At 40.1% G+C, this 12,035-nt stretch overlaps 1 protein-coding gene across 3 annotated transcripts in view; it reads right to left on the bottom strand.

The window, feature by feature from the left end:
- The window catches only part of PIEZO2 (piezo type mechanosensitive ion channel component 2), a 287,559-nt gene that overhangs the window by 67,675 nt on the left and 207,849 nt on the right, over positions 1-12,035 (bottom strand). For all 3 annotated transcript variants that reach the window (XM_059857974.1, XM_059857981.1, XM_059857989.1), the window contains 2 exons: positions 3,404-3,645; positions 327-487 (listed from right to left, as the gene is read on the bottom strand). In XM_059857974.1, the coding sequence (XP_059713957.1) occupies positions 327-487; positions 3,404-3,645 (403 nt within the window). The remainder of the gene's footprint in view (positions 1-326; positions 488-3,403; positions 3,646-12,035) is intronic.

The raw sequence follows: 12,035 nt of genomic DNA, 5'->3' as shown, positions 1-12,035 counted from the left end.
CCCAGTCCTTTTCTATGCCTTCCATTCTTGGATGGTGCCCATAGATAGCTTGAGCAGGAGAGGGATTAGGTCCCTTAAATCCAAAGAATTGGACTAATGAAGTTTTAATACCTGGAGAAAAGGTATTACTTGGAGAAAAGGGGGCTGAGACTTGAAACAGGGAGAATGTGGAAGATGTCAAGGCAGGTTCCCAGCAGGTGAACAAACCCAGCTGGATCCCACAGTTTCAGTGAGGTCTGACAGGAGGAAGCCCTCTCCCTACACCTGCAACCCCATGGCAGATGCTGACATGATGTGTAAGAGTTTTGCAGTGGGTGTTTACTTGCCTCTTTCACTGTGACCCAGATGATGTAAGAGGAAACAATTTTGATGATGTGCAGCTCCAACAGCCACCACACAAAGACTTGCATCTTGTGAAAATACTCCAGGAATTTCAAAAATAGCACTGTAAGGCGGTCGATCACCAGATGCCACTTGTTCCTCAAGTCTGCAGGGATGTTCAAGCAGAACCATTGTAAGGACAAAACCAGAAGGTCTCTGTGAAATGGAATACTCCACTAGACAACAACGATCTTTCTGCTTCTCTTCTAAGCCTTAGAGTAAGATAAGATGGAGGATAAAGGCACAGCTCAGTAGTCAACTAACTAAAAGTGGGGTTGAAGCTCACTTAGCTGGGGTGCTTTCCCTTCTGACCCACATTCCCTGGAAGGATTCTGCACTTCAAAAGCAGCAGTGGTGGCCTTTCTTGCCAATTTTGCTTTTATTCCTCTCATCAGGGCTCTTTTTGGACTTTGTCCTCCAGTACTTTTGGACCTAAGCTTAGAGATCTCACTCAGGAACTAATTCCAGCCCTGGTCCTTTTCCAACTCAGAAAAAAATTTTTTTTTTGATGCTTGGAAGCTATGGAACCAGCCTATTTTCAGAATGCACAGACTACTATTACTACTACTACTACTACTCAGAATGCTTTTCAGCCAGATTGGAAGAAATCCATGTACACTAGGACTTGGATTCCTGTCACAAGGGATGAAACAATTTTACTATAGAAATCTACAGATGTCAGAATTATCTAAACTGCCTTGAAAACAGCACAGCCTCTTAAGACTGTGACCAGTGCCTTCACAGGACATCTAAATCAAGAAAGGCAAACTGTAGCCCAGTCAAATATTTCCCTCTGTTAAAAAGCTTTATCAAGTGGAGATCCTGAAGCTGGGTGAAAGTCTCCCTGCACAGGGGTGTTTGGCTAAAAAAGCCATCCTCCCAAATAGTACTCCAGTGAGCAAGCTTGTGGCATCACCTGTTACATGTGAGTGTGCATGACAATACATTTGCTGAACAGTGCTCTCTAAGTGAGGACTTTGCTTGTGGGCTGGCTGTAAAACTGTTTCATCTGGCTGGTACATATAGAGTTTTCACACTGTATCCAGGGTTTCAGAAGCATTTTGGAGATTAGGAGGGATTTTGCATGCTGAGAGAACATTCTTTATATCAGAGATGGAAACATTTGCAAGTGATACCAAAGCACATCCTTGTCTAAGCTGGTAAAAATGCAAAGGAGTTACCACCTTCTTTAGGAAATTATTTCAAATTATCACTTTATTTTATATGTAAAGCACACCAAGTTGGTTACTCATGCATATTTGTGTGAAGAACACATGAACATTTGTGTGAAAAATCACACTTCTGGAACACCTCACAAATAAATTCCATTTTTTCCCTTTGTGTTTTTTCTCCAAACCCAACTTAGAAAATCCTAACAAAAATGCTGAGTGATGTGAATTCTGTAAGCACATAATTAAACTTGAGAAATTAATTAAGCTACAGAACTCCAATCCTACATGTATTTTTTTATAAGCACAATGAGAGTATTTAGGAGAAGTCTTTACAGAGTTAGATGTTCTCACTCATTCTTTCATTGCATTTGTTTTCATTTGCAGTATTGCATCATGCAAGACATATCCAGACAGTGCCATTTAAGTGGACCAGGCAGATAAGGTGCTTTGTCTACCATGGCCAGGCAACACACACACATAAGGGAATAAAATGCAGGTCTAACTGCATCCACTGAAAGATTGTACAACACTCTGTAGTGAAGTCTGTACATATGAATGTGTTTCATGTCAAAGCTCTGGCCACATGGCTGTGTAAAAATGCTATAACCCCAGCAGAAATAAATGCCATGTGCAGCTTAAAGATGCATCCCCTTGTGCTATTTCAAGCAACACCAGCTGCAGCTCCCCACTTTCCTGCTTGCACGAGTCACTGCACAGAGTAATGTTCACCAGCTGGTTACTTTCCCAAAGCCCTTCCAACAAGCTGGAATGGCTGGAGTGCAGCAGACCCCTCACCCCTCACAGACAGTATGAAACCTGGCCAAAAAAGGTTTCCATGGCCCACGACCACTTCTGTGACAACAGCTGCTCCAGCCAAGAAAGGTAAGTGGTTTTAGATGAGGTTCAGGCACTGGAACAGACTGTCCAGGAAAGTGGTGGAGTCACCATCCCTGGAGGCATTTAAAGGATGCACAGGTGTGGCATTCAGGAATATGGTTTAGTGGTGGATATGGCAGTGCTGGGTTAATGATTGGACTCAATGATCTTAAGAATGATTCCCTGATTCCCTAAGGCTGCTAAGCCTGATATGCTGCCATTTTGCCTTGACAAAGATCCTCTCCCTATTTAGGTGTCACAGACCTGTGATTATTGTCATGAGTAACTAAATTTGTAGTAAGGCCCTTTTCAAAGAATACATCTGCCTTGAGTGTTAAGTGCTCTTTCCTAGTTTCACTTTTGAACTGAGTTATGGCAATAATTCATTTTAGAAGGTCATATTGACAATATCAAGGATGATAGTATAAGCCATACCCATGTCTGCCCTTAAGCTTTTTTTATGTTCATCCGGCATCACTTACATATTCCATATTCAGAACTGAAAAATATGACACTGACACTCAAATATGGCATAAATAATGAAGCAAAGCCATTGGGACTTCTGGGGAGAGATGCCTTGAAAGCATGCAGTATCAGGTATTAAATAAGTATGTGTATTATTTTCTTTGTTGTAAGAAGATTTCACTCTAAAGAAGTACTTAGGATTTGGGGTAGCCTTCAAATAATCTAACCCAGACCACCCAGAAGAAATGGGCACTGGGTTTCTGTGAACAAACCCAGTGTTTCTTCTTCTCAGCATCCTACAGTACAATTTTTCCCAAGAAGAGCCTGTAGCCTGTTGAATAATTGACAAGTAGCCATCTGCTCAGTTCAGGCTCTTTGACACAGGCTGCATGTGAAACTAGAAGGAAAACCTGGTGATTGAAGCTAACAGGGAAGACCAATAACAAACTACCTACTGACACTATTAATTAAGATCAAAGAAAGAAAAATTTGCATTCTGTAGAGCTTACCTGTAGTTTCTTCTTCCTCTGATTCATTGTCTTCATTGTCATCATCATCATCATCTTCTTTATCCTCATCCTCCTTCTCTTCTTCTTTTCCTTTTTTGACCCTCCCTTTCCCTCCCTCCCCCTCTGGCTCTTCCATTCTTTTCTCACCAGCCTCTTCCAGCATTTTATCCTCTTCCTTTTCTCTGCTGGCTGTTAGATTCATCATAGTTATGTCAGGCAGGCTTCCATCTTGGTGCACCAGTCTGCAGGTAAAGAGTAGCATGTCAGCAAACTGAGTAGTAAAGACATTGCAGTCTTTTTCAAACTGTTTGATTAGAAAAGAATTAACTGTTCATGGAAAATGCCTTAGAAGTAGAACAGTTAATGGTTCTGGTACTGTCTCCAAACACACACTGAAAATTGAGTTGTTGGAATGTATTAGTAACTACTTCTCACTCAGATACTAATGGTTAGTTAGTAATGAGTGGTATTGACACTTAAACTTGACATTTTCCCCACTGGAGAAAATGGTCAGAGTTTAAGATGTAGAAGCATGAAATGACATTAAGAGGAAACATTTCATGACTTCACAGGGGACTTACTCATTTTGGTGGTTTGGTATTTTTTTCTTGAGGCTGCTCAAAGTAATTGGAACAGAAAGAAAAAGGGAGATGAGAACAGAGGGGTTACAGAAGAAGGTCATTGACAAATACGTCATGCTACATCACAAGTCATAAAGCATTCTCCTACTCCATCTGCAGAAGCCTTCTGATGCCAAGAGCATGCCATCATGACATTCACGGGGTGCTTCTATAAAGAAACATGGATTTGCAGCACAGATGGAAAGGGGGCAACCTATTCACACCAGTGCTAAACGTGGTCAGCGCTGTACCATTCTCTGAGTAATGCAGCTGAACCATCACAAGTATCTGACCTATCACTGCAAATGCATTTCCACCTTCCTCCAATTAAAAGATGCACCTGGAAAGCCAAGGAATTTGCAATTTTTCTTCCAGCTACCATTTTGGGAACAAACAAAAGCAAGAATTCCATAGTTGCACCTTCAGAAGATTTTTATAATATCTGTCTTTGATAGTGCCATTCATTCTCTCTCTCTTTGCCACATCTCACAGAAAATTTTTCTTCAATTTATAATAGTCTTCATCTAAATCCATCAGTAAGCTTCACACTACCAAAACTGGGATACGACCAATTTAACACAGAAACAATATTTCTCTAGTGCCATGATGCCTTTTTTCCCCTTGAGGTTATTCAGTATATATATTTTCTTTACTAGAGAAGATAAATATTTTCTTATGGTTTTCTTTTTTCTCCCAAAACTGTGCTGTTGGGACTCACCTCCCATAGCTGTAGAAAATTCAGTTTCCCTTTGAATATGACTCCTTGCAATGAATTCTCCCTTTGGCAAGTGTATGATTAGGTCATTAAATGTTTCGTTATGCTATTGAAATTACTACACTTAGCATACTTTCAAGGACCTGTAAGGCAGTTCTAAAATGCCATAGTACCATCTCAGGGATTTATTTTTTTTGATGTGAAATTCTGGCCTATAACCATTTGGACAGGAAATTCTGCCAATTTTAGGTTTTTTACAGTTAAAGAAACTAAAAATGGTTTTTTCCTGATCATTAAAAATTAAGAGAATAGACTAGTCAGATAATGAGAAATTCAAACAAGCAGAATTATTTTTCAATCATTTGGAAGATGCAGTTTTTTCAAGATGGAAACTTTGGAGTCTCAAAGGCAGGAAAAACTACAGAAATCTGACTAAACAATCCTGAAGTAGAAATACCATGCCAATTGTCAAAAAGCAGAAAAGGTGGTTTACAATTAGAAGTTTAACAAGACATTCAAACATAAAAAAATACCAAGTAATAAACTCTAATCACGTTTTAGCCACATTCATGTCTAAAATTCCTCATCATGGGTTGGGCAATGAACCTGAGTGTCTAACAACCTGAAAAAGTTTCATACTCAAGAATTTATTTCAGTAGCTTTGGCTACTGAAAACAGAATCATAAAATAGTTTAGGTGGGAAGGGACCTTAAAGTATCCACTACCATGGGCAGTGATACCTCCCAGCAGACCAGGTTGCTCAGAGTCCCATCCAACCTGGCTTTGAACACTTCCAGGACTGGGGCATCCACAACCTCCCTGGATAAGCTGTTCCAGTGTCTCATCACTCAACAGTAACAAATTTCTTCCTAATATCTAACTTAAATTTCTCTTCTTTCAATTTGTACCCATTACTCTTTCTCCTGTCACTACAATTCCTGATGAAAAGTTCCTCTCCAGATTCCCTGTAGGTCCCCTTCAGATACAGGAAAGCTTCTGTGACATCTCCAAGCAATTTCTTCTTCACTAGGCTGAGCAGCTCCAACTTTCTCAGCCTGTCTTCATAAGGAAGGTGCTCTAGTCCTCTTATCAGCTTTGTGCCTCTGCTCTAGACTTGCTCCAACAGTTCCAGGCCTTCTTATGTTGGAGACCCCAGAGCTGGATGCAGCACTCCAGATGAGGTCTCACCAGAGCAGAGTAGAGGGGCAAAATCACCTCCTTTGACCTGCTCACAATGCTCTTCTGGATGGAGCCCAGCATTTCTGGGCTGAGTGCATGCTATTGGCTCGTGGTGAGTTGTCCATCAATCATCACACCCAAGTCCTTCTCCCCAGGGCTACTCTCCATCATGTCTCTGTCCAACCCCTAGGTGTTGCCGTGACCCAAGTGTAGGACCCTGCACTTTGCTTTGCTGAACCTCATGAGGTTTGCATGGGTCCACCTCCTGAGTGTGTCAAGGTCCCTCTGGATGCCATCCCTTCCCTCCAGTGTGCTGACAGCACCACACAGCCTGGTGTCCTCAGCAAACTTGCTGAGGGTGCCCTCGATCCTGCTGTCCATGTCACCAACAGAAATTTTGAACACTCTCAGCCCCAGTAGTGGTGTTGAGAGACACTACTTGTCACTGCTCTCATGAACAATGAGCCATTGACAAACTCTGCGTGTGGCCATCCAGACTGCTTTTCATCCACCAAGTGGCCCATCCACGAAAATCACGTCTCTCCAATTTGGAGGCAAGGATATCATATGGGATACTGTCAAACCCTTTGCATAAGTCCAGGCAGACAATGTCAGTTGCTCTGCCCCTATTTATCAGTGCTGTACCCTTATCATGGAAGGTCACCAAATTTGTCAGGTATTATTTGCCCTTAGTAAAGCTATGTTGGCTGTTACCAATCATCTCTTTTGGGAGTCTTAGATTATTTTCCTATCTAAATCACAGATCAGCTAGCATATACACTGAAAGGATATTCAAATCTCTATAAAGTTACTAAACATCAGTGTTCCCTAAAATGACATAACTAACTTATATTTACCTAAAACTCTAATAAAGTACCAATAGAGAGTAGTGTATAAAGAAGACAAAATGAATTTTCAGTACAGTTCAAATGTTATAGAGATCCCTAGTTACCATAAACCACCAGTGCTCATTTAAAAGGCAATGCACCCTGAAATGAAAGTAACCATACAATCAGACAGCTTTTGTATATATGCAATTGCACTGATTTTTATGAGGTATCTTCCCAAGAGACTTTTATAATGAAAAAAACTATTCACACTGATGTAAATCAAGGATTTAATGACTTACCTCAGTGTAAATTGGACAGAAACACAGTAACTCTATACGATTTGGTATGAGTGGACCCAACTTTCTCTTATTCATATAATTCCCATCCATGTTCTGGACATCCAGGAGGCAAATGGGGTTATAAAGATTGGTACATGTAATATCTATACCTGATAAAGCCTCAGTATGAGCTTGGTTTCCAGTAGGCTTAGTTTTATTGGCATCCGTAGACTTAAGCATTGGATCATGTGCTTAGGAGATCCAAGGATATACAAAATGCCCTGCCCACTGTTTGGAAAGTTAGTCGATTTGGAATCTTTCTTCCAAAACTTCCCTATGTATTGCTAGAATTGCTTTTCCAATTTTTTTTTCCCATTACAAGATCACATTATATTGTAACCAACAACACTGAAGCATTAAGATATAAAAACTTCACGAGTTTGGAATTTTTAAGACAAGCTACCCCATATATCTTCACAGCTAGTGAGATATGATTTCATTGTTGGAAGCCACATACTAGTGGGAAATTACCCCAAATAACATAAAGGCATTGTGTCTGATACTAAGGGAGAGAAATAACTAAATAATAATGCTGGCAACAAGCCTTGAAGGTACAGCCACTACTGCTTTTAGCTGAGAGCAGTTTCTTACTCTCAGGTTTATTAAATATGATATCAACATTGAGAAGTATACCAATAGATCTAGTTTTTGGTAACAAAGCAATTTCTGTGTACTGAAATCATACATGTGCCTTGCTGGATTTCTAGTACTTTCACCTATTTGCAATTTACTAGAGCAGAAGATTAATTAATTGAATGAATAATTAAGCATCTTTTGTCTTTGATAATATGTTGTTGTTTATAAATTGCTTGAAACTCTCGGGCTAAAAGAAGTTCTCAAATATCTTTCATGCAAAGCCTTAAGAACAGAAAGCTTTCTGCTCTGCAGAACACGAGTCTCCCATGTCCCAAATATTTGGTCTCCAAGACTCAAACTGAGCACACAGTGCCATACCTCCACTGGCAGGACCTTGAGTGCCTTTACAGGGCTTTAAGGGGATATGCTGCTTGAATCCAAGCCCTGTTGGGAGATTTGGACAGGCCAGGAAGTCTCAGTGCAGAGGTCCCTCTCCTTTCATGGGGTGCTCTGTCCAGGCTGAGGCCTTCCCAGCTATGTTGTGGCTGCATGGCAGCGGTGTCTGTGCCTGCTCCCCTGCCTCCCTGAGCCTGACATGCAGACTGACACCCTGCCTTCACTGCACATCTAGCTTATCTCCTTGGACTCGCTGGGGCCTCACCAGACTGTGGATGAACCTCTTACCAATTCCAGATCTGATCCTCACCCTCAATAGCTGGTTCACAATTGCCCATGGGTGAGAGCCCAGCCTTGCCTCCTGGCCATGCCCCTTGGCAACCAGCTTGCCTGCCTCAGCTCCCTACAGGCTGCTGTAGACCAGAATTCCAGCTCTGGTGAACTCTTAGGAACAGTGACCCAAACCATGTGATGACATTTGAAGAAGGAGCATGAACATGACTCATAAATTGATTTCTTGTTTGAGCAGGTAGTCACAAATATCTAAACAATGCATCCTCTTGGTTTTTCTGTTTATATTTGGTAATGGCAACAACTCAGAAGTCCTTCTATTCTCAGAGATGACTTAAAAATAGCTCACATTTATTCCAGTCAAGTATTTTGAAAGGAATCTAATTTACAGAGCTTTCAAGATGCTATTTATAAAGGGATGATCATGATGGCAGTTTTTCTAGTTTGGATCTTGCAGCCCCCAACTTAGCCCATGAATTAACAGCCTTAGCATGCAGTGGGTTCAGTGTTCCCTTTCCAACTCTGAAATTTCAGTCTGTAGAAACTCATGTGTAAATACCACATATTTAACTGAACAGGCCCTCAAATTCCCATTCTTACATGCTTGGAGAAAGACAGGGATGTTTGTCTCTGTATTTGTGTGTCTGTGTGTACACAGGCGCATGCAGGCATGCATCTTTCCATGCACAAACAAAGGGTAGACAAACGAGCCTCCTCAACCAAATCTATTGTCTGCAGCCAATTACAAATAGCACCAATTATTCCTGCATTGAGGCATGGGCAAAGTTTAGGAGAGTTCTCAGCTGGGAGAAGAAACTCGCAATGTATAAATATGCGGAAGAGGTGTATTAACTGCTTCATCAGCTTTAGGAAACTGCAACACCTGAACAACGTTATCTCCCTGCTTACTTCACAATACTGCATAGCAAGAACATACTTTGCTTTAAGGCAGCTAAGAAGTAACCAAAAAAAAAAAAAAAAGGTATATTGGTTTTAAAGGAAAGGAAGAATTGAAGTACCCACCTATTAATTATTAGATATACACGGCCATTGACTTTGGCATGGCTATGAGGTGGGAGAAGAAAGCACAAGATGAAAATGGGAAATGAATTAGAGAGAGAAAAGAAAGCTGTTAGATAGGAACAAACGCACTTTCCTGTCTACCAACGTGTTATGGCACATTGCCATAACAATGCACACTCTGAAATTTTAACATACACCATGCAGTGAAGAGTCTAGGAAGCTTATAAATGCAACTCTTAGACATTTAGATCCTATGCAGCTTCAGTCAGAACTACAGATAATTTTCATAGTCCTCAAAATGTGAGAACAGCCTTTACTGCTTTATTTTAAGTAAGCCTTAGAATACCACCATTTAAATTTTTTTTTCCTTTTTTTTTAAAAAAAAAAAGTAAAGGTAATCATCTGATGCATGATGTGATGCAGAGCATCATATCAGAGAAATTATCTACCTCACCACATTTATCTCTGCCATCACATAATTCATGGTACAGAAAGGAAAAGTGTTTGGAAAGTTCTAATCAGAAAATTTTTCTTTCTCTTGCAGATGTAAAACTGCAACACTCAGTTCTGTGACCATTATAAATAGTGTGAAGTGCCTCACTCTGCCAGTTCCAATGCGCCAGTTTCTGTGTCCTCTTTTTGCAGCTGGCAGACCCTTACTCCTCAATTCACTCTGCAAATTTTGCTCGTGAGAAGTTGCATTTTAATAAATGAACATTCTTAGCAATTTCAACAGGACTCTTCAGTTACACACAACTGTAGCACTGTAATCACACCTGGCAGTTCAAAGGCAGATGGAGGAACTGGACGTGCTTTCTTTATTGCTTTCATGACCAGCTCTCAGCTGCTGTGATTATTTTAACAAGTTTACTATTAAAAGGACTGAGTTCTGTCTTGTTACTCAAAATTAAGGTTCTGTTTCTTTATTTAAATTTTTTTTGTCGCCAAAGGTGCAGCATAAAAGCAGTTCAAAAAGTTAAGCATTTGTTAAGTGAATGCTAGTGTCTTCAAAGCAAAAAAGGAAAATTGATTTTTAGTAGCTTTGAGAGAAAACTGCACATATATATGGATCTTGAATCTGTTTTAATTGCTCCTGCAACTTATTGCTAGCATTACTGTTAAGCTGAAGATGGTTGTTGTGTTAGTTCTTATCCAGCTTTATGCATCACCAATACAAACGTCAGCTGTGCTCTTATTGTGAAGCTTTGAACAATAAAAGTCAGCTGATGCTCAATAGTGATTTATTGCATCAAGGGAAGAAAAGAGATGGATTTTCATATGCCAGGCAGTGTTAATAGGAGTACAAACCAAGAAAACTATTCTGATTTGCGTATTGGTCATAATAGTTAAAGCTTCTCAGAGGAACAAAGGAGATATGTGATATTCGTGATTTTGAAAATACTGCAAAATGGCAAATGTGGCACATTTAACAGTTAAAAATATTTAGTTACCTATGTTACTGCTTCATACAATCTAGTACACATTTGGACTCAAAAAATAGCATTCTAATGCAAAGATAAAAAAGCTGATGATATCACATGATCCTCTTTATTTGTGACTTTAATAAAAATCTTGGTACAACAGTGAATGCCCACTTTCAGCATGATATCTCAAGGCTATTTGTTCCTGACAAAAATGTTTGCTCGCAATGCATTAAAACATTTTGTTCTTCACCATCAGCAGTTCCATCCTTTGGGAATAAAGTGACTTTAGTCACAGTGATTCTCTTCATGCCACCATTTGGAAAGCTCTATAATATTCTTGTATCTTTCATGTGTAATGGAAAGATTTTCAAGTAGCGGTTGCACAGGCAAAGTGAACCCATCAAAGTCCTACCAGGGCCTCAGGGTCTTTTTCTTTTTATTCTGTGTCTATTGAATCACACTAGAAGGGAGGTGGAAACTACCTTTGTTACTCAGCACAAGTGCAAACTTTGGGCTGCCAGAGAGCTTGCAGAGCTACTGCAAACTCTAAAGCATTCCCCCAGATGCCTCAGTCCAGGAACAGCCTCATTTCAGCTTGGACACGTATCTAGGCTCTGTTTTCAGGACTTGGCCAATTTCGAGCTCTTAACATGTACCTACTGCTGCACAAAAGTCCACTATGGGCAAGGGAAGTTTGCTCACAGGCCATCACAAAAGCACCCTTGAATCTACAATCACATTCAGCAATTCAAAAAGAGCAACAGGAGAGTTATTACACAGACAGACATTCAAATATTAAGTTTCATTCCCCCACATCTTTCTTCGGAAATGTTATCAAGTTTGATCAGTTCAGGTCTTAGCAATTATTTAAACACAGAAACTGGAAGCGTTCCATAAAACTGGAACTTATTCCCATGGCACAAACTTGTACCATACACCGTGAAGTAGCTTCATATTGAACTGAATGTATGAAAAATATCCGAAATGTTTTTTAAATCTTGTATAACCTAGAACATAATTCCCTGTTAAGTAATTGACATTATTCCCTGTGGCATTATTGCCTGTGGTCTACGTGGTGTTATGCCTCTAGTCCTCGTTCATAGAAGTGCAGCTGAGATACATCTATCACTAGACAGGTGAACATTCTAAAAGTGGGGTCTATATTAATTGCTTTCTTCAAAGAATGAACGTAATTGTCATTGCATAATATAACACTATGTACTACAAAACCATTTCTCTC

Source organism: Haemorhous mexicanus, chromosome 1, assembly GCF_027477595.1.
Source record: "Haemorhous mexicanus isolate bHaeMex1 chromosome 1, bHaeMex1.pri, whole genome shotgun sequence".
Taxonomy (NCBI): Eukaryota; Metazoa; Chordata; class Aves; order Passeriformes; family Fringillidae; genus Haemorhous; species Haemorhous mexicanus.
The sequence above is the reverse complement of the archived record's forward strand: the minus strand, read 5'-3'. Positions and strand labels throughout refer to the sequence as shown.